A 23,536-nucleotide genomic window follows, 5' to 3' on the forward strand; every position below is an offset into this window, starting at 1 on the left:
TCTTCATGGTTTGCAATAACATTTAGCAGTTACAATTCTTGCATGTTGTCTTTATCTCATATCAAGGGTAAAGTCACCACAATCTTACCTCTCGTCCATTAGCGAGAGGCAACTGGTGGCACAATAAATGATTAGCATAAACTGTTGAAATTTTGAAAAGATTGTACCATCTAAATCTGGAAGAACGTTCAAAATAAAAGTTCCAAACAAGAAAGATTAACTAAATAGAGTACGCTAATAATACCAGCCATTTATCCGGAGATATTTGAGAAGGAAATATTTAAATGTGTTCTATTATTTTTATTATGTCTTGACAGTGAGAAGAATGGACAATTTTAATTTCCATCACCAATGTTTACACTGGGACTTTTACAGACTTAAATAGTTTCAAAAAGGAAAAATGCTGATTCAAAAATGGCCACAGAAATCACTCGACCATAGGTTCAGCCAGGCTTCGTGAAACAATCAACAAACGAGAATAGCAACAAACAATAAAATTGTTTTTCATTTCAGCAAGAAACTATACTTACAGCACTTGTTTATTAGGGATTGCAGATGAGTATTTAGGCTCCGATTCTGCAGAAGCAGCAAACTCCCATATAATTCTAATTTATTTTGACAAACAGTAATCAGCTCTGCCTGAGGCAGACAAGAAACTGATGAGAGGAAAATGTATCAGAAAACTAGTGCTCCAATTGCTACTGAAATAGAGCCCCGAACACCTGGAAAACATAAATCAGGGTCCTGTGACATTCACTGGACCATAACTGCAACTGTGAGAAAAATCGTGTGGGATTGTATGCTGTGCAAGCTCTGTCCATTCGAACCAGCACAGTGACAACAATTAGCAGTCTTTAATGAGACTGAAAATACAAACAATTAAAAAAAAAGAGTCCCCTAAACATTGCAGAGTTCTATCAGCCCACATGAGACCTGTCCCAACACCCTGGACTACTCAGACTGCGGAGTCATTTCATTTCATGGAGTTATAAATTATTAACTCTTTAAATGCTGCTCCAAATAGAACTTCTTTTAGTGGAGGCAAGAAGTTTTAAAAATAAACTTACTATAGTCTCAATATGGGTACTGTAACAAAATCTGATGAGTGGGTTTTGTACATGGTGACAGCAGGGCTTTAGATAACGTGCTAACTGGCTCAATGTAATCAATACCATCAAAACCAACATTTTGGTTGATCAATGTTTCATTCTCAGTATCTGTAGCAAAACCTATATTGGAAACTGCCTATGAAATTGTGTCTGCTGTAATCACACCGTTCCAATGCTAGTGGCATTGTAGCAACTCAGTTTTACATCTTCCTAATTCCTCAGTTTACAGCAGGGTGAAACTCCTAGACTGCAAACCGCTCTTCTGTACTTTTCCCAACTGCTGTGCAACTGTGACCAAGATAATATAACTTGAAACGTAAATAAAATAAAAGGCAGCATGTATAATTATGCAATGAAACTGAACAAGCTGCACCCAACCCTTTGATGTTATTTCCAATGAAGAAAAATCTGGGCTTTATTTCCCCTGTCTGAAACTGCAAATGATGAAGTAGCAATACATTATATCAATAGTCTTAAATGCGACTGACATTTCATGTATACATTAACCCGCTATCTTCAGTCTCACAAAATAAGAATAACCCTTAATCACATCATAAATAGACAGGCAACAAGAAGCGAGACAGATTGAGCTTCATTTACAATATCCAACTCAGGGCTGCATTTAAAAAATATTGGCTTGCATTAATAATTCAATTTGAAGAAGTCAGCAAGACACCGAACACTTACCAGCTCTGAGGAAGGCAGTGGGCAGTTCCAACGGCACCACAGGATCCTGGTTAGTTCCTCCATCTCCACAGCTAGACAGGACGACAATTTTAGCCTTCAGTTTCAGCTCAAGGATCTCAGGAATGGTCAGTAAATAGGAACGCTCCTCCACTAGTTCTCCTGCAACTGGAGGTGGGTGTGGGGTAAAGACCAACACGCCGTCCTCCCAGCTCCCATAAGTTGCTGCAACATCAGAAAGATCATCATCAGATAAGCATCCACACACTTGGTGTTGTAGCTTCTGTTTACCCATTTCAAAGACATCAAGCACTCCTAGGACAGGGGTAAAACATGCTGTTAGATACAGAGTAAAACTTCCTCTACACTGTCCCCAGCAAACACTCTCAGGACAGGTATAACATGTGGCTAAATATAAAATAAATTTCTCTATACACTGAGCCACCAAAACCTCCCAGGGCAGATACACCATGGGTTAGATACAAATTAAATCTTATCACTGTCCCATCAATTGTTTCCAGGGCCAGAAGATTTTCCTCCTCACTACCTGTCAGAGCAGACTACCTAGAACAGGCCTAATTTTCAATTCATTGATTTGTATCATTGATAGCCACCGGCAAGGTGCTGGAAGACTGGAGATTGGCTAACACGGTGCCACTATTTAAGAAAGGTGCTGAGGAAAAGCTAGGGAACTGTAGACTGGTGAGCCTGACATCAATGATGGGCAAGTTGTTGGAGGGAATCCTGAGAGACAACATTTACATATATTTGGAAACGGATTAGGGATAGTCAACATGGCTTTGTGCATGGGAAATCATGTCCCACTAGCTAGATTGTATTTTGAAGAAGTAACAAAGAGGATTGATGAGGACAGAGCAGTGAATGTGATCTATATGAACTTCAGAGATAATGGGAACTGCAGATGCTGGAGAATTCCAAGATAATAAAATGTGAGGCTGGATGAACACAGCAGGCCAAGCAGCATCTCCTCTCTGATGAAGGGTCTAGGCCCGAAACATCAGCTTTTGTGCTCCTGAGATGCTGCTTGGCCTGCTGTGTTCATCCAGCCTCACATTTTATTATATATGAACTTCAGTAAGGTGTTTGACAAGGGTCCACGTAGTAGACCGATTAGCAAGGTTAGATCACACAGAATACAGGGAGAACTAGCTATTTGGATACAGAACTGGATCGAAGACAGAAAACAGAGGGTGGTGGTGGGGGGTTGCGTTTTAGACTGGAGGCCTGTGATCAGCAGTGTACCACAAGGATCGGTGCTGGGTCCACTGCTTTTCATTATTTATATAAATGATTTAGATTTGAACATAGGAGATATGGTTAGTAAATTTTCAGATGACACCGAAATTCAGTGAAGAAGCTTACCTCAGAGTACGATGATTTCTTGAGCAGAAGGGCAAATGGGCTGGGGAGTAGCAGAGATAACAAAGTGTGAAGCTGGATGAACACAGCAGGCCAAGCAGCATCTTAGGAGCGCAAAAGCTGACGTTTTGGGCTCTCTGATGAAGGGTCTAGGCCCAAAACGTCAGCTTTTGTGCTCCTAAGATGTTGCTTGGCCTGCTGTGTTCATCCAGCTCCACACTTTGTTATCTTGGATTCTCCAGCACCTGCAGTTCCCATTATATCTGGGGAGTTGCAGATGGAGTTTAATTTAGATAAATGTGAGGTGCTGCATTTTGGAAAGGCAAATAAGGGCAGGGCCTATACACTTAATGGCAAGGTCCTGGAGAGTGCTGCTGACCAAAGAGATGTTGGAATACAGGTTCATAGTTCCTTGAAAGTGGAGTCACAGATAGGTGGGATAGTGAAGAAGGCACTTGGTATGCTTACTTTTATTGGTCAGTGCATTGAGTACAGGAGTTGGGAGGTCATGTTGCAGTTGTACAGGACATTGGTTAGGCCACGATTGGAATACTGTGCGCAGTTCTAGTCTCCCAGCTATCGGAAGGATGCTGAGAAATTTCAGAAAAGATTTACAAGGATGTTGCTAGTGTTGGAGGGTTTGAGCTATAGGGAGAGGCTGAATAGGCTGGGGCTTTTCCCTGGAGTTCAGAGGCTGAGGGGTGACCTTATAGAGGTTTATAAAATCATGAGGTACATGGATAGGGTAAATAGAGAAGGCCTTTTCCTCAGGCTGGGGAGGCAAAAACTAGAGGGCATATGCTTAAGGTATGAGGGGAAAGATTTAGAAGGGACCTAAGAGGCAACTTTTTCATGCATAGGGAAGTGTATGTGTGGAATGAGCTGCCAGAAGAAATAGTGGAGGCTGGTACAATTACAATGTATAAAAGGCATTAGAATGGGTATATGAATGGAGAGGGTTGACAGGGATTTGGGCGAAATGCTGGCAAATGGGGCTAGATCTATTTAGGACATCTGATCAACATGGACGATTTGGAAAAAGATCTATTTCTGCACTGTATGTCTGTATGGCTCTATGACTGGCAGCCAGTCATCCATTTACCAAGTCCCTCACAAGAACCAATGTGGATAAACTGTCATAGGAATGCAGCATTAGATTGATTTTTAGGTCATAAAACCAGAAGGCAGAAGAGTAAAATTATGCTATTCAACCCATTGAGTCCTCTCATCTTTAAAGAGTTCATGGCTGATCAATCCGATAATCTCCAATTCCACTTTCCTGTCTTTTCCGCAAAGCCCTTGATTCCGTTAATAATTAGACATCTGCCTGTCTCAGCCTTGATTATACTCAATGAACCAATCTCGACAGCTCTCTGTGGGAAAGAAATCCATTGGTTTCCTACTCTTAAAGTTAAAATTCCTTCTGACCTGGGTCTGAAATAGGTTTAATCATTATCTTTATTTCCTATTCCCACCCTTCAGCCACTTGATTATTATTTTTGGAATGCTGTTAGCATCCTCAATTGTGAAGACTAATATGAAGTATACATTCAACCCTTCTGCCATTTCCTGGTTACCCATTATTATTCCCCCAAAATTGTTCTGTAAGCAGCCAATGTTCACTGTTGCTTCTCTCTTCCTTTTTATATATTTAAAGAGGCTCTTACTTTTTTTTAATGTTGCTTGCTAGTTTTCCCTCACAGTTATTTTCTTTTTAGTTTCTTCTGGGTCATATTTTATTGACTTTCAAAAACTTTGCCAATTCTCTGTTTTAACATTAATATTTGCTACCTAGAATCATAAGAATCCCTACAGTGTGAAACCAGGCCATTCGGCCTGTTGAGTCCACACCAACCCTCTGCAGAGCATTTACCCAGACTCACAGCCCCTACCTTAGCTCTGTAACCCTGCATATCCCATGGCTTATCTAGTTATCCTGCATATCCCTGGACAAAAATGAGTAATTTAGCATGGCCAATCCACCCTAACCTGTACATCTTTGGGCTGTGGGAGGAAACAAGAACACCCAGATGAATCCCACTGTAGACACACGGGGAGAATATGCAAACTCCATACAGTCAACTAAAACTGGAATCAGTTCTGGACCCTGATGCTGTGAAGCAGCAGTGTTAACCACCGAACCACTGTGCAGCCCCAAAAACATAGTATGTTTTTTCTTTCAATTTCAGAGTGTCCTTAACTTTCCCAGTTCAGACTTTCCTGGATAATGATGAAGGCAGACTTTGAAATCATTACTTGGAGAGACCTTTGTTATAAGGGCATGCCAACTCTCTGTGCTGTATGAATGACTGCTCATAATGAACTGGCCACTGCTCACTATCCTCTCTCAGTGTAAGAAACAAGAGGGTCCACTTAGTCAGAAGAAAACCACTTCCTGGTCTAAGTAGAAGAGGTTGTTGTTCTCATCAAGATATAGGTTATTGCATGTTAGTTGCTAGTTCCCAGTTACTTTGAAACCATAGACATCCAGAGAAATTGAACGGGATCAGATGTCAGATCACACTCCAAAACTGCTCTGTGCCCAAGTCCATATGACATCAGCACAGTGGGTGGTGCTAATGACATTCTGCAGCATTAACCCTTTCAGGCTCAAACGACAAACCTGTGAGCTCAGAATCTGTGTTTTGACTCACACTGTGATTGAGCCACAACAAGGCCAGCGAAAGTGTCTTTGCCGTGTAGTCTAGGGAATGAGAGCTATGACCTAACACATCAGTGAATTAAGCTACTTCCCAGGTCACTCCAAAGGAGTTGCCTAGTTAGTCAGACTGCAGTTTACAATTGTTAATGGCTTACCAATGAATGATCAACCACTTTGAGGCAGCAGAGGTGAGTGCAATCAATTTTGGGGTTAAGGCATGTTTGAAGCCACCGCTGGCACTGAAAGTTCAAATCCACATTGGACAACCTGGTAATTGATGGTATAAATGGAATGTCACTTGGCTAGCCATCCAGACTCCCAAGCTAATGTGCTGGGGACATGGATTTGAACCCCACTATGGCAGATGGTGAAATTTCAATTCAATTTAAAATAAAATCAGGAATTAAAGGCTAGTCTAATGGCAATCATAACACCTTTACTGATTGTCATTTAAAAATAACCCCATCTGGTTCACTCATGCCCTTTTGGGTAGGAAACCTGCTATCCTTACCTGGTCTCACCTACATATGATTCCAGACTCACAGCACTATAGCTGACACTTAACTGCCCTCTGTACAGTTAGGGATAGGAAATAAATGCTAGCCTAGTCAGTGATGTCCACATCCTACTGATGAATATTTTTTAAAAATACATCCCTGCACCAGCACCACTCCAGGGCCCAACCAGCCTGTATCTTCAACAGAAACTGGGAACTGATTTGTTTCCTGATACCCAACATGCTAAAGTCTGAAGCAGAGACTCTGAATATGTTTTTTGGCATGATTTTACGGGATGCCAAAGTACCTGTGCCACCCTTGGCCTACAGTGGCAATTTCGCCAAAAGACGTTCCCCTTGGAGTTATGATACTTAGAAACATAGGAACCAAGAGTAGTTGGCCATATAGTCCATTTAGCTTGCTCCACCATTCAAACAGATCATGGTTGTTTGTCCACGTCAATGCCATTCTTCCCTGCTAATCTCACAATTCTTGATATTATTAGCATCCTGAAATTTATCAATTTCTGGATGATCATGTTCAATAGTTGAACTTCCTCGTCCCTCTGGGATGGAGAATTCCAACAATTCACCATTTTGATTGCAGAACATCTACACACAGTAGCACAGGAACACTCCCTTTGGTCCAGCATGTCCATGCCGCACATGACATAATTCTAAACAAATCCCATTTGCCTGCACATGGTCCATATTGTGATTTGAACCCATGTCTTTCAGAATATTAGTCCACTAACTTAACCACTATGTCAGAATTTCCTGGCAATATCCATACAATATTCGTTCATGCATAATTTCTTTTTTGAAATTCCACCTTGTCTCAATCTTAAATGGCCTGCCCCTGATCTGAGACTGTGTTCTTTTCTGGTTCTAGACTCGCTAACTGGAGAAAAAATGCATCCAACATTTACCCATTCACATTTTGTCAGAATTGCCTAAGTTGCAAAATGAAATAATCTCTCATTCTTGGAAACTCTGGAAAATAAAGGTCTATTTAAGTCTTAATATTCCATGAATTAGTCTGGCAAGCCTTGGGTTGTGCTTCCACTATGGAAGGTCAGCACAACATCAAGGGCCGAAGGGCGTGTACTGTGCTGTAATGTTCTATGTTCTATATATCCTTCCTTAGATTAGGAAGTCTAAACTATACACAATACTCCAGTTGAGGTCTCACTTTTGCTCTGTACAAATGCAGCAAGATATCTTCAGCACTCCAATTCTCCTGTGATGAAGGCCAACATACTACATGCCTTCTGAATTACCTATCGGACCTGCATCCTGGCTTTCCAACACTTATGAACAAGGCCATCCAGTCCCTTTGGACAGCAATGCTTACTAACCTCTCACCGTTTGATAAAACACACTGCCTTTGTTTTTTCTAGCAAGTTGATAGCTTCACATTTATTCATGTTATATTCCATCTTCCATGCTCTTGCCCATTCACTTAGGCTATCCAAATCCCTTGCATCCTCCTCATGACATGATGCCTACATTCTACGAACAATAATCAAAGCAAAAATTAAAACATCATGCTCTGAAATGGTGCTCAGAAACCCCAAATATTGAAGGAACCCTTGACCACCAGACCTTCAACAATTCAATATGGTAACAAAAGATGGCTGGGCTGGTCTGTGCATTCATAAATAAAATAGAAACGACAACACTGCAAAAGCCAGAAATCTGAAAATCAGAACAAGAAATCCTGGTATTCTGCAATAACGTTAGGCAACGCCACCTGACAAAATATGGCATAATATTTTCCAGAAGAAGGCAAAACCCAAATCCATCTGATCCTGTCTCAGATGTAGTAGGAGCAGGATTTTCACCACTATTCAGTGATTATGACAAAAGCACCTCCAGAAAATTGGAAACCTGCATCAAATAGTGAGGAAATCAGTAGGGAAAAATGTAACTTTGTTCTCACTTATCTACCTGTAACAGACACATCTATTCTCAACAACACCAGAAATACTGGAAATATACTGCCATTGTAAGGTTTTGGAGTAGATTTGTAGCTCGGGCTGTGGGTGTTGAGGTTGGTTGGCTCGCCGAGCTGGTTTCTTGCTTCGCGGACGTTGTGTTACCGTGCTGGGTAACATCGTCAATGCAGCCTCCGATGAAGCGTCAGTGTGTTTTCCCGCCTGGTTTTTAAACTCTGGGGTCGGTTGAGAAGGATTGCCTCACTTCCAGTTTTCCTTTGTAGTGGAATGTACATGGGGTTGAGTTCAATGTGTTTATTAATAGCATGCTTCGTGGAGTGCTGTTCCTTTACTGTTCCTGGGTCAAAATCCTGGAACTCTTTTCCTAATAGCAGTAGGGGTTTAGGCATACCTTCTGACTTTCCAATATTGGTTCATCATCTATAAGACATAAGTCATGTGTGCGATGGAATACTCTCAGCTTGCCTGGATGTGTGCTGCTCTAAAACACTCAAGAAGCTCAATAGCATCCAAGGCAAAACAGCCCATCCAGCACATACAACATTGACTTCCTTCAGCCCTGACACATATTGGCAGGAGTGTGTGCCAGCATCAAGGAGCACTGTAAGAATTTACCCAGGCTCCTTCATCAACACCAAACTCATGACCTCTACCATCGAGAAGGACAACAACAGCAAGTACATGGGAATATCCCCCTCTGCAAGTTCCTCTCAAAGGCATAAACTATCCTGATTTGGAAATTATATCTCACTGTTCCTTCAGTGTCACTGGTTCAAAATCCTGGAACTCCCTCCCCAACAACACTGCGGGTATACCTACACCACCTGACTGCAGGAGTTCAAGGAGGCAGCTCAACACTAGGGGTGGGTAATAAATGTTGGTCTAACCACACATTCATGCTCACATTCTGTGAAAAAATAAAATAAATTTTCTAACTGGAACTGGCTAAGCTTACTTATAATGAATCTCTTCCCATATCCATATACTACACTTGGCCCCACACTTTCCCCTGCAACCGCCGGAAGTGCTACACCTGCCCATACACCTCCTCCCTCGCCCCATCCCAGGCCCCAAGAAGACTTTCCACATCAAGCAGATGTTCACCTGCACATCTGCTAATGTGGTATACTGCATCCGCAGTACCCGTTGTGGCCTCCTCTACATCGGGGAAACCAACGGAGGCTTGGGGACTGCTTTGCAGAACACCTATACTCTGTTCTCAGTAAACAACTGCACCTCCCAGTCATGAACAATTTCAACTCCCCCTCCCATTCCTTGGATGACATGTCCATCCTGGGCCTCCTGCAGTGCCACAACAATGCCACCCAAAGGTTGCAGGAACAGCAACTCATATTCCGCTTGGGAACCCTGCAGCCCAATGGTGTCAATGTGGATTTCACAAGCTTCAAAATCTTCCGTCTCCCTACTGCATCCCAAAACCAGCCCAGCTCATCCCCGCCTCCCTAACCTGTTCTTCCTCTCACCTATGCCCTCCTCCCACCTCAAGCCACACCTCAATTTCCTACCTACTAACGTCATCCCACCCCCTTGACCTGTCCGTCCTCCCTGGACTGACTTATCCCCTCCCTAATTCCCCACCTATACTCACCTCTACAGGCTCAATCCCCGCCCCTTTAACTTGTCTGTCTCCTCTCCACTTATCTTCTCCTCTATCCATGTTCGATCCGCCTCCCCCTCTCTCCCTATTTATTTCAGAACCCTCTCCCCATCCCCCTTTTCTGATGAAGGGTCTAGACCTGAAACGTCAGCTTTTGTGCTCTTAAGATGCTGCTTGGCCTGCTGTGTTCATTCAGCTCCACACTTTGTTATCTCTTCCCATATCTTGTTCTGTACACCTATGGAGCAAATGTGAACTCTAGGTTTCACTTTTTGACTGTGTTATCTATTGCCTGGCAGGAAAAAAGTCATTATTCTTCCTTTACTTTTTCCAGAAGCTCTAAAATGATCATTTTGATGAGAAATGTCTACAGTTTAGAGATTGGAAGGTTAGATCCAAATGGCTAGATCATGCTAGAATTTTAAATTGGTAACTGATAGACTTATCCAAAAGTATTAAGGGAAATGGTGCATATATGAAGTTTGCTTACAGATCAACCTTGATTTCGTGGAATGGAAAAATGAGCTCAAGGGGCTGAATGGCCTATTCCTGTTCTTGTCTACTTATGCTCCTATATAAACTGCAGTGCCCAACCAATGGTATTTTCCAGCAGAAAACATTTATCCTATCAACAATAAATAAACTTTAACCTGATCATACGAAAGTGTGGCAGCACTAGCTAATCACAGTCATTATCACAGTGTGGAAGTACAAATTTGAGACCTTATCATGTTCTAGCTCATGGTCTTCAGACCCCAAGGTCTGTAAGCTCTGCTTACCGATGTGCACAATTGTCATGTGTGGAAGTTGGCTCAGCACAAGCTTTTTGGTGGCTTCTTCACCCATGACTGCCTCTGTTTGCAGATACTCAGCCACCTTGATAACCTCCTTCTGGGCTCCGATTAATGGTCCCCATGGCTTCCAAACTCTTCCCCATAAGGATAACGGTGAAGAGAAATGTGGGCTCCCCACGACCAGTGCCTGAGATTTGCTTAATATCTGAAAGTGCAAAGACCCTGTGGTTAAATGCTTTCATAGAAATAACTGCGTTCATGAGCATTGACTTCGATAGTGAAGATGAAGAATGAATTCAGCCTTTCTAGTAGAGAAGTGATATATTATATATACACACATTTGAAAAAAACTAGAAAGGAAAGGGGTAGCCTCATTTCTAGGGTGCCTGTCACAACCTCAAGACATCCTGAAGTGCAACATAACCAATGAAATATTCTTAAAATGGGGCCACAGGCAGCAACTGAATTATGCACAGCAAGATGCCGCAAACAGCAACGAGCAGGTGATCTATTTTACTGATGACAGTTGAGGAATAGTTATTGTCCAGTACAACGGGAAGAATCTCTCCACTAGTCTTGAACAAAATCATTAAGATCTTTTATGTCCATGTGACAAGGCAGATAGAATCTTACATTTAATCGTGCATGCAGAAGACAACACTTCTGGCATTGTAGCACTCTTTCGGTATTGCAGTGGAGTGTCAGTCTAAATTTCCTGTTGCAGTCACTGGAGTTGGACTTGAATCCTTGACTTTTTAAACACAGACTAAGTGCTGCCACTTAGCCACAGTTGACACCTAAGTGAATAAAGGCCAACATGCAGTTTAACCAACATTTCTACTCCTCTTCTTTTCATTGGCTTTAATGATCCTTTTTAATGCATCAACTTTGCATCTACTCACAAGACTGAAACTACCTTCAAGTGCTGCAGATCAAATTTAGTGCTTTATTGTTTGTTTCTATCCTAAAGGTACTTGAATGACCTCAGGAAGAGCATAGTCATTGACCCAAAGATATGCTCCTAGTCTGAATAGTCAGGCTACACCCTCACAGACAGCTACATCCTACTTTGAGGAAAAATCTGCTAAGAAGCTTCACCAATTTGAATTTATATTGAATGTTTAATCAGGACAAGATTATAAGGCACTCTGTATTCATATAATTCTCTAAACAAAATTGAACAATTGCATCTATGTCTCAGTAATGCTGTTGCAGGCTTAGTGCCCATGGCTAGCTTGAGGACAGTTATGTAGCTTCCATGAAGATACATGCCTGTTTGAATGGTGGAATGAAGTATGGTGATCTGGCAACAATGGTGTTTGTGGATGTACAGTTGACAAGGTGATTCACAGTGTCCATGAGTCCCAACTTCTGTAGCCCATAGAGTTCGTGGTGAGGTCCACCCATCTGTTCCAGCATAGCCATTGTTGTAGCAGGCCCTAAGACACAAAGAGAAGGAGGAAGCCTACTGAATAGGAAATACATTGAAGACCTGATCCAGATTAATTAGGTAATAGGCCACATTTTAAGACCAATGTGATACAAGTGTTCTCCAGTGGTCAGAACATAAACTTAAATTTAAAAAAGACTTGTTTCACCCTGTTAATGATATGGTAAATTTGCACTAATCTATCCATTTTGGAATACAAATCCACCAACCAGGTTTCTTTAATAAACAACAGAATGTTTGATTTATGATTACGCAACATTTATTCAGTAAAGATGCAAAACTTATTTATGCACAATTTAGAATATGACAGTATAAAAACATAACCTAAATAACCTTTCATATGTCCCCAACCCCATAAACACACATCAAAAGGAAAATTAAAAACATATTTTCTCTGCAGAAAGTAACTACACAAAAAATTTTGCCAAATCATTGTTAATTTATACACAAAGGACTAAATATGAAATTTTGCAGATGGTTTTCAATCTGATACAACAACAGATGATTGTTACTGGGATCCTTTCAGAACCTGTTCATTCAGAAGAATCACAGAATTATTACAGTGCAGGATGAGGCTATTTGGTCCATTAAGCTAAACCAGCTCTATTACCTAGCCCGGCTCTATTACCTAGTGCCAGTCTCCTGCCTTTTTCCCCATATCCTAGCACATCATTACTATCCAAATAAAAACCATCCAATGTCCTCTTGAATATCTCAACTGAGCCTGCCTCCACCACATTTCCAGGCAGTTCACTCCATACACTAACAACTCACTGTACGGGAAAGCTTTTCTTCACATCAACCCAGCTTTGTCTGCAAATCACATTAAATCAATGCCCTCTCGTTCTTATTACTTTTACATGCAAAAACAGCTTCACCTTATGATTTTAAAAAAACTTCAACCAGATCTCAATGTTGACAGGAAATTTTCCAGGAGCTTCTCAGGAAAACAGCTACGAATTGTTAGCTTCTGCGTTGAATTCTCAGAAGATTTTCCAAAATAGGTGGCAGATGATGAATTGGATAATTTCTTTCAGTAGACTACAAATCAACTGACCTCCAAACAGCACTCAAATAGCCACAATTCCTGGCCGCCATAAAATCAAAAACGTATCTTCCAGTAAACAGGTAATTAGCTTATTCATATGCCTTTCATATACCAATCTATCCATTTCCAAATATAAAGTCACCAACTAGGTTTCTTTAATAAACAATGGAATAATTGATTTATGATAAACAAGACTTTTCAAGATGTAAAGATTATTAACCCATAATTTAGAACAAGACTGTATAAAAATGTACCCTTCTAAATAACTTTACCTTGTTTCCTCCACCTCCACACATGATTGCCTGCAACTGTCTTTAAAAACACACTATAAGTGTTCTTTTAGTTGCTTTAACAAAAGTCTGTACAATCTTACCCTTTCAAATGAACAAATTTTCAGGATATTTTATACACAAGTATGCAAACAAAAGAAAGGAAGCAATTTCATAACAATTACTACACCATACAGCTGTTAGGATACTGGGTAAATACTCCCATGATCTTCTTCAAAATAACACCTTAGAATCTTTTATATGCGCCTCAGATGTAATGAGCTCATAGTCTGTTCTAAAAGGGGACACCACCGGCAGTAATATTACAGTGGAATGTCACCCTAGGTTATAGAATCATAGAATGCCTACAGTATGGAAGCAGGCCATTCAGCCTGTCAAGTTCACACTGACCCTTTGAAGAGCATCCCACCTAGATCCACCCCCTATCCTAATAACCCTGCATTTCCCTTGTCTAATCTACCTAGCCTGCACATCCAAGGACACTATGGGTAATGTAGCATGGCCAATCCACCTAACTTGCTCATCCCAGAGCAATACCATGCAAACACATGGGGAGAACGTACAAACTTCACACAAACAGCCACCCAAGGTTGGCATTGAGCCCAGGTCCCGGGAGCTGTCAGGCAGCAGTGCTAACCACTGAGCTACCATACCGACCAGACTACAGGCTAAAGACTTGAGAATGCGAATTGAACAGAAACCTTCTGACTCAGAAACCACAGCTCTATTACTGAACGACAAGTGGCAACTAATTTCTCCTGAAAGTTTTTGTGTCCTTTATACAGAAAGGGATTCCAGGAACAAAATTATCTTCACATCGTGGGCCGAAGGGCCTGTACTGTGCTGTACTTTTCTATGTTCTATGTTCTATGAATGTAGTAATGGATGCAAGGTTTCGTAAGGTTAGCATTGTAAATAGTTAATATCAGATTGAAGAAATCAATTGTGTAAACTCATAGCTGCTTCTGACTTACTCTCTTCCTTGTTCGTAACAGGATTTTTAATCAGATTTGCCACAATTTCAATCGCAAACAAAGATGGAGCAAGGGTAACACAAAATCTCTCTCCCAGCTTCTTATTCTTCAAATCCGGCAGATTTGCAAAGGGAACCTTAGATTAGAGGAGATTTCAGTTAGATTGATGAGTGGGGGAAGGAAGGAAGGAAAAATACTAGAGACGAGTCAGCAAAGTCACACTAGTTTCTGTTCAGCTAACTTCAGCAAATTATAGCACGAACAACATCGCAAGGCTGATAGGTATTACAGGATGAGCAAAGTAACAAAGATACAATATGCACAGTTCAACATGGTTTAATTGATTCTAGCTCCAATCCTAATTGATGCATTTGCTTTTAAAACAGAATATTTTCCTGTTAAAATGACACCTCCCCGTCCTGTCAGACTGTGGACAATCTAACCTTGGCACAGGGCTATACCCTGTCCAATGGTGAGCCAATGGTACTGAGAGTCCAACCACTGGCACTACCTCAAATACATCACTGTTCAAGCATAATAAAATGTGAGGCTGGATGAACACAGCAGGCCAAGCAGCATCTCAGGAGCACAAAAGCTGACGTTTTGGGCCTGGACCCTTCATCAGAGAGGGGCATGGGGTGAGGGTTCTGGAATAAATAGGGAGAGAGGGGGAGGCGGACCGAAGATGGAGAGAAAAGAAGATAGGTGGAGAGGAGAGTATAGGTGGGGAGGTAGGGAGGGGATAGGTCAGTCCAGGGAAGACGGACAGGTCAAGGAGGTGGGATGAGGTTAGTAGGTAGGAGATGGAGGTGCGGCTTGGGGTGGAAGGAAGGGATGGGTGAGAGGAAGAACAGGTTAGGGAGGCAGAGACAGGTTGGACTGGTTTTGGGATGCAGTGGGTGGAGGGGAAGAGCTGGGTTGGTTGTGTGGTGCAGTGGGGGAGGGGACGAACTGGGCTGGTTTTGGGATGCGGTGGGGGAAGGGGAGATTTTGAAGCTGGTGAAGTCCACATTGATACCATTGGGCTGCAGGGTTCCCAAGCGGAATATGAGTTGCTGTTCCTGCAACCTTTGGGTGGCATTGTTGTGGCACTGCAGGAGGCCCATGATGCCCAAGCGGAATATGAGTTTATCCCCCTCTCTGATGAAGGGTCCAGGCCCGAAACGTCAGCTTTTGTGCTCCTGAGATGCTGCTGGGCCTGCTGTGTTCATCCAGCTTCACATTTTATTATCTTGGATTCTCCAGCATCTGCAGTTCCCATTATCACTGTTCAAGCATTCCCACATTACCCACACATTGACCGGCCCTGACAACTGCTCGACATGTCCCATCTCACCAGCCTGGTCCCCAAACAGAGGAGGAAACTGATGTGATGCTGCAAGAAACTGAAAAGTGCAAGTTGCCAACTGCCCTAGAGGAACATGCTCTGCTGTCTCATTAGAGAGAAAGAGAGCGAGGGACAGATTCTCTGCACCTCGTTGTAATATCACGACTGTTTGATGAAAATAAATAAGTGATACCTAAGTGATCCCACAGCAAAGGGACAGCAATGGTTCAAAAAGCAGCTAACAATCATCTTCTCAAGGGCAACTAGAGACAGGCAATAAATGTTGGTAGGCAGAAATGCTCAAAATGAATCAAAAGAAAAGAACCTGAGCACAACTGCACAGCTTTCCCAGAAGCTTCACCGTGCCTCAAGATAAAAGGGGGTTCCACTGGCAGCTGAAGACAGTCATGTAACAAATACCCACAATATATGTACAGATGCTGGGTAGAAATAGCTGCAGAGATCACATAATTGACAGACACCAATGAGATGTCAGGCTTCTTTAATGTTATCAACATGACCTATGGGCCAAGCCCCTTTAAAGAGACAAGCATGGGAGGAAACTCATCACGGAATAAGTCAGTGCTCGCTGGAAAGAACACTTTGAGTAACTGCAAAAAAGCTGCAGGTCCACAAGCTGTCAGGAGAATTTCTCACTGCTTATCATCTGCCCCAATGTCATTTGCCTCGAAAAAAATTAACACACTCTTTCCATACACCGGGCCCAGTCTTCAAAGGCAGGATTGAAAGAGTCAAGCTTCCCAAATTACGGCATGATGCCAGAATGTTTACCCTGACTCAATGACGACTGTTGCATCTGGACGTATCCTGCTCTTGTCACCACTGAACTAACTCCACAGAGGCTGGAATCCCATCACCAAGTTAGCCTTTATTTACACACTGACAGTCCTTGATACTGATCCAGCTTACTCAGAAACAGCTCTCAGAGTGAACAGGATGCCTGGCACTCCTTTATATCTGTCAGCCAGGGCTCCCTGTTTGGACCAGATTAATATCGCCAAAGAGGGAACTCATATTTTATGAGCTCCACCTGACTGACCTTGTTACAATCACAACACAAACATTTAAATTAAGAGCAGGTGTTAGCCTCTTAATCCCTTGATTCTGCTCTACCATTCAACAAGATCTTGGCTGATCTGATTATTCTAGATTCTTTCTTATTGCCAATAATCTTTTAATGCCTTGCTCACCTACCCATCTATGCCTTTAAATGTTAGAAGCTAAGTCTTTGATTAGCGTTTGAGGAAGCAACTTCCAAAGGCTTATGATCTACTGAGAGAAAAAATATTTTCATCTCTGTTTAAAATGGGTGACCCTTTATTTGTAAAGGGTATTCTCTTGTTCTAAATTCTTCCGTAAGAGAAAACATCCTTTCCACATTCACCCAGTCAAGATCCCTCGGGGCTTTATATGCTGCAAACCAGTCTCCTCTGACTCTTCTAAACTCCAGCAGACAAAAGCCAAACCTGCCCAAATTTTCTCCCAAGCCAATGGGCCTCAATCTGGTGTTAGTGTGATAACTCTTCTCTGAACTGGTTCCAATGCATTAACATCCTTCCATAATTAAGGTGACAAATACTGTGTGTACAGTATTCCAGATGCGATCTCACCAATGCTCTGCAATTGCTCACCACTTAAATACCATGTCTTTTTTTTCACTTTTCCTGCCTAAATGGGCAATTTCACATTTTTCCATATTGTACTTCATTTGCCAGGCCTTTGCCCACTCACTTAAAGTCATAGCATCATGCAGCGTGAAAAAAGGCTCTTTAGCCCAACATATCCATGCCAACTAACAAACATCAAACTCCAGTAACAAAAACAGAATTGCTGGATAAGCTCAGCAGGTCCAGCAGCATCTGTGAAGAAAAATCCGAGTTAATGTTTCAGGTCCGGTGACCCTTCCTCAGAACCAAATTATACCAATCACAATTACCTGCACTTGATCTGTAGCCTACTATGCCCTGGCATTTTAAGTGCACATCCAGATGCTTCATAAATGTTGTGTGAGTATCTCCCTCCGTGACCATCTTAGACAATATGCTCCATATATCTACCTCCCCTGGGTGAAAAAAATCTTCCCTCAGATTTCTTCTGAACAACTAGCTCATCACCTATGGAAGGATGTAAATGCAGTGGAAGCTGTTCAGAGAAAGGTTATCACACTAATTAGGGCAGCATGGTGGCTCAGTGGTTAGCACTGCAGCCTCACAGCACCAGGGACCTGGGTTTGATTACAGCCTCGGGTAACTGTGTGGAGTTTGCACATTCTCCCTGTGTCTGCGTGGGTTTCCTCCGGGTGCTCCGGTTTCCTCCCACAGTCCAAAGATGTGCAGGCTAGGTGGAATGGCCATGCTAAATTGCCTGTAGTGTTCAGGGGTGTGTCGGTTATGAGGGATGGGTCTAAGTGCTTCAAGGGGCGGTGTGGACTTGTTGGGCCGAAGGGCCTGTTTCCACACTGTAGGGAATCTAATCTAATCTAATTACATATGTGGTGATAACATTGAGTGTAGGAGTTGGGATGTCATGTTGCAGAGGCTGCTTTTGGAATACTACATAAAATTTTGGTTGTCCTTCAATAGAACAGATGTTGTTAAACTTCAGAGGGTACAGAAAAGATTTTCCAGGGTGTTACTGGGGTTGGAGGGTTTAAGCCGTAGTGAGAGGCAAAACAGGCTGTGGCTTTTTTCTCTGGACCATCAGAGGCTCAGGGGTGATCTTTGTAGAGGTTTATAAAATCATAAGGGACATGGATATTGGCGAGTAGCAAAGGCCTTTTTCCTAGAGTAGGGGAGTCCAAAACTAGAGGGCACAGGTTTAAGGTGAGAATGGGAGGGTCTGGAAAGAGTCTGAGGGGTAACTTTTTCACGTGGACGGTGGTGTGTGTTTCTGGAATGAATTACAACATACAAAAGACATCAGGATGGGTATACGAATAGGAAGGGGTTGCAGGGATATGGGCCAAATGCTGGCAAATGGAACTAGGTCAGATTAGGCTGTCTGGTTGAAGTGGACAAGTTAGACCAAAGGGTCTGTTTCTGTGCTACATGATTCAATGCCATCAGGTCTTAGGCAGACTACCATGGGGAAGGGATTCTCATGATCTATACTGTCCATACCTCTAAGAATTTTGTATATCTCAATCAGATCCATCCTCAGCCTCTTCTGTTTCAAGTAAAACAAATCCAGCCTGTCTAGTTTGTCCTCATAACTGAGACTTTTTGTCCAAGGCACCATCCTGGTGAATTTCCTCCTCACGCTCTCCTGTGCAACCATGTCCTTCAGATAGTGTGGTGACCAGAACTGCACACAATATTCCATCTGTGGCCTAACCAAGGTTTAATATAGTTGTAACAAGACTCCATTGCTCCTAAATTTAATTCCCCAGCTAATGAAGGCAAGCATCCTAAATGTTTTCTTCGTCACCCTATCTACCTGTGCTGACACTTTCAAGGAGCTATGGAATTGTATATCAAGGTCCCTTTGTTCCTCAGAACTCCCTAAGAACCTACTATTCCTTGTGCATATTCCTTTACTAGAATTCTCAAAATGCATCATCCCACACTCGTCAGGTTTAAATTGGGAAAGAGGGCCTACTGATATTGTCGTTGGATTGTTAATCCAGAGACCCAGAGGTAATGTTCTGAGCACCAGGGCACAAATCCTGTGATGGCAAATGGTGAATTTTGACTTCAATAAAAATCTGGAATTAGGAGTCTGATGACCATTAAACCATTGTCAATTGTTGGGGAAAAAAATCTGTTTCACTTATGTCCTTTAGGGAGGGAAACTGCCATCCTTACCTGGTCTGGCCTACATGTGGCTCCAGACCCACAGCAATGTGGTTGACTCTTAAGTGCCTTCTGGGCAATTAGGGATGGGCAATTAATGCTGGGCTAGACAGTGGCACCTTCATCTCATGAATAATTTTTTAAACATTCACATAAAAACCCATCAATATTCCTCTGTAGCGTCATAATGTTTTCTTCACAATTTACTTTCCTAACCACCTTTGTGTCTTCAGCAAATTTAGCCACCATACCTTTCATCCCTTCATCCACATCATTAATATATAAATTCTAAAAGTCCGGCAACATCAGTTGAGAGAGAAACAGAGTTCATGTTGGTTAGGACTCTTTGAAACTGCAGAGGCAAGGATGTTGGCAGGAATAACTCATCTCCTTTGTCCCTAAAACCTGTCCATCATCTGAAAGGTACAACTCAGGAGTGTGTCGGAATAGTCTCTAATTTCCTGGATAAATGCAGTTCCAACAACAATTAAGAAAATTGACACCATCCAAGATGAAGCAATCCACTTAATTGGCACATGAACCACCAACTTAGACAGTTACTTTCTCCACATGAATGTTCAGTAGCAGTAGTTTTATTTGAAATCATCTGAGTTACACTGCAGTAACTAACCCAACGTTCTTTCAATAGCACCTTTCAAACTTGTGTGCTCTAACACCCAGAAGCTCAAAGGAAGCCAGAAGCAGGGAAAACATACCATCTGCAAATCCCTCACCAAGTAACACACCATCCTGACCTGGAAGCTATCACTGTTCCTTCACTGATGTTGGAGCTACGTCCTAACAGCACTGTGGCTGTACCCACACCAAATGCACTGCAGCAGTTCAAGGTGGTGGCTTGATGATGATGGAAAGATGACAGCAAGTTGTAATGGGGGACAATAAATGTCAGTAATGCCCACATCACTGGTGGATACTTTCAGAGAGGCCATCATCTGAGTCATAGCAATGGGAAAATGTTTCAATTCACCGGTGGTGAGACATGGTATGAAGCATTGTGAATACATCTTCCCTTCCTCTGGTTGGCATTCTAAAGGGGCTGTTTCCTCCATCATTCCCTAGCCCTCTTTCAAACACCTCTAATTCTCTCATCTCTTCCCAGTACACAGTCTAGGCAGGAGAGGCAACACCTGCAATGTCCTCTAATCTTACCACTGTCCAGGGCTCTCAACACTGCCTCTAGGTGCCACAGTGATTTATTTGTGCTGTTTCCATTGTGATACTGTATCTCTGCTCAGAATGTGGCCTCCTTCATAGTGGGTAGGCTGGAGAATTATTTTGCTGAACATCTCCATATGGTCTACAATTTACATAAGAACATAAGTACTAGGAGCAGGAATAGGCCATTCGGCCCTTCGAGCCTGCTCTGCCATTCAATAAGATCATGGCTGATCTTTTTGTGGGCTCAGATCCACTGACCCACTTTCTCACCTGTATCCCTTAATTCCTTTATAGTTCAAAAAAAACCTACTTTAGCTTTAAAAACGTTTACTGAAGTAGCATCAACTACTTCACTGGGCAAGGAATTCCATAGATTAACAACCCTCTGAGTGAAGACGTTCCTTTTCAATTCAGTCCTAAACCTGCTCCCTCTAATCTTGAGGATATGCCCTCTTGTCCTAGCTTCACCTGCCAGTGGGAACATCTTTTCCACTTCTATCTTATCTATTCCCTTCATAATTTTATATGTTTCTATAAGATCCTCCCTCAATCTTCTGAATTCCAATGAATATAATCACAATCTACTCAGTCTCTCCTCATAATCCAGCCCCCTCAACTCCGGAGTCAACCAAGAGAACCTCCTCTGCACCCCCTCCAGTGCCAGTACATACTTGCTCAAGTAAGGAGACCAAAACTGCACACAGTACTCCAGGTGTGGCCTCACCAGCACCTTGTACAGCTGCAACATAACCTCTCTGCTTTTAAACTCTATCCCTTTAGCAATTTGGTCCAAGTTTTCATTCACCTGTCATATTACCTTCCCTCCCCATTCCCAATGTTGTTTTTCTGTCCTCAAATTAAGAACTGTTCAAATCAAGCTCAATGGAAGTTTGAGGAACAGTCCATCATTGTTTGATTAGGCACATTACATCCTTCTGGAAACAAGATTAAGTTGAAGATCTTGTCCACTGCTCCCAGAATTTATAGACAGATGTTGGCAATTACTCTGCTATTGACATTCATATTTCCTCTGGATATGTTTTTTGTTTCTTTATTTGTTCCTTTTAGACATCGTCCTTAGGATATGGGTGTCATGGGTTAGATGGTGGTAGTGAGCCATTGCAGTCCATCAGATGTTGTTACCTCCACAGTCAGGATGGTGTGTGGCTTGGAGGTGAACTTGCAGGCAGTGATGTTCTCATGTAACTACTGCCCATGTCCTCCTAACTGGTAAAGGCAATGGGTTTTGAAGGTGTTGTTGCAGAAGCCTTTGTGAGATAATGCAGTGTATCTTGTAGACGTTACACAGTGCTGCGACTGTGCGTCAGTGATGAAAGGAATGAATGTAGAAGGGTATGGATGGAGTGCCAATCAACTCAGTTGCCTTGACTCGAATGGAATAGAATTTCTTGAATGGGAAGGGGAGTTAAAATGACAGGTGAATGAAAACTTGTAGGCCACATGGAGATGTTCAGCAAAATAATACTCCAACCTCCCCACAACGAACGAAGCCACATTCTGAGCAGGGATACAGTACACATAATGGAGAACGCACAAATAAATCATTGTGGCACCTAGAGGCAGACATCAGGCAAATGGACAGTATGGAGCTTGTGGACAAAAAAGCAGACTTGCTCGCTGAGCCAGTGTGTTTAGTTGCAGATGTTTCATCACCCTGCAAGGTAACATCATCAGTGCACCTCCGGTGAAGCATTGTTATTTCTATGCCTCGGTTTGCTGATGTGGTTGGTGTTACTGCTGGTTTTGTTTCTCAGTGGTTTGTACATCAGGTTCTGTTCAATGTGTTTGTTGATGGAGTTCCAGTTGGGATGCCAGGCCTCCAGGAATTCCCTGGCATGTCTCTGTTTGGTTTGTGCTATTATGAATGTTTTGTGCCAGTTGAATTTGTGTCCTTCTTAGTCGGTGTGTATTGAGACCAGTGAGAATTGGTCATGTATCTTGGTGGCTAGTTGGTGTTCATGTATCCTCATTGCCAGTTTGGCCTTTCTCACAATTCTTGCATGGTATTTTGTATATTAAATTAGTTTCATTGGTTATGGGTATGGGTTCCTTTGCATTCCTCAGTAGCTTTTGCAGAGTGCTTGTTAGTTTGTGGGCTACCCTGACACCTAGGGGTCTGAGTAGTCTTGTGGTCATCACTGATACGTCTCTGACATACGGGAAGGTGACTAGTGTGTCTGGCTGTGTTGTGTCATCTTGTTGTAGTCTGTAGCGGTGGTAACGTACAATTGTGCTTTTTGTGTATCCATTCCTTTTAAAAACTCCGCATAAGTGCTCCTATTCTGCTTTGCGCAATTCCAGATTGCTGCAGTATGTTGTGGCCCATTTGAAAAATGTCCTGATGCAGCTCAGTTTATGGGTGTTGAGGTGATTGCTGTAGTAATTAAGTATCTGGTCCGTAGGCGTGGTATTTCTATATATGCCAGCCTACATTCCCCCTTGTTCTTACATTCTAGCATAATGTCTAGGAAGGGTAGTTGGTTGTTGTTCTCTTTTTCATTCGTGACTTTTATTCTGGCAGAGGATGTTATTTGCTTGTCGGTGGGTTTCTTCTAGTCTGCGCATTTGATAATCACAAAGGTGCCATCTACAGAGCAGACCCAGAGAGGGTGCTGTTCATTCTAACCTTTCAATTACCACTTCTGCAATCAGACCTGATATTGGGGATCCCATTGGTGTTCTGTTGTTTTGTTTGAATATATGGTCATTGAAGATGAAATGGGTTGTGAGGCAC

The 23,536-nt window shown here is 42.4% G+C and overlaps 1 protein-coding gene across 1 annotated transcript in view; it reads right to left on the reverse strand.

Moving 5' to 3' along the window:
- LOC125465326 (tetratricopeptide repeat protein 28-like) overlaps nt 1–23,536 on the reverse strand; it is a 288,267-nt gene that overhangs the window by 207,510 nt on the left and 57,221 nt on the right. Inside the window, exons 13-16 of the mRNA XM_059638296.1 lie at nt 14,464–14,599; nt 11,974–12,140; nt 10,687–10,906; nt 1,797–2,018 (exon numbers count right to left, since the gene is read on the reverse strand). Coding sequence (XP_059494279.1) covers nt 1,797–2,018; nt 10,687–10,906; nt 11,974–12,140; nt 14,464–14,599 — 745 coding nt within the window. The remainder of the gene's footprint in view (nt 1–1,796; nt 2,019–10,686; nt 10,907–11,973; nt 12,141–14,463; nt 14,600–23,536) is intronic.

This window comes from Stegostoma tigrinum, chromosome 29 (genome assembly GCF_030684315.1).
Source record: "Stegostoma tigrinum isolate sSteTig4 chromosome 29, sSteTig4.hap1, whole genome shotgun sequence".
Classification (NCBI taxonomy): Eukaryota; Metazoa; Chordata; class Chondrichthyes; order Orectolobiformes; family Stegostomatidae; genus Stegostoma; species Stegostoma tigrinum.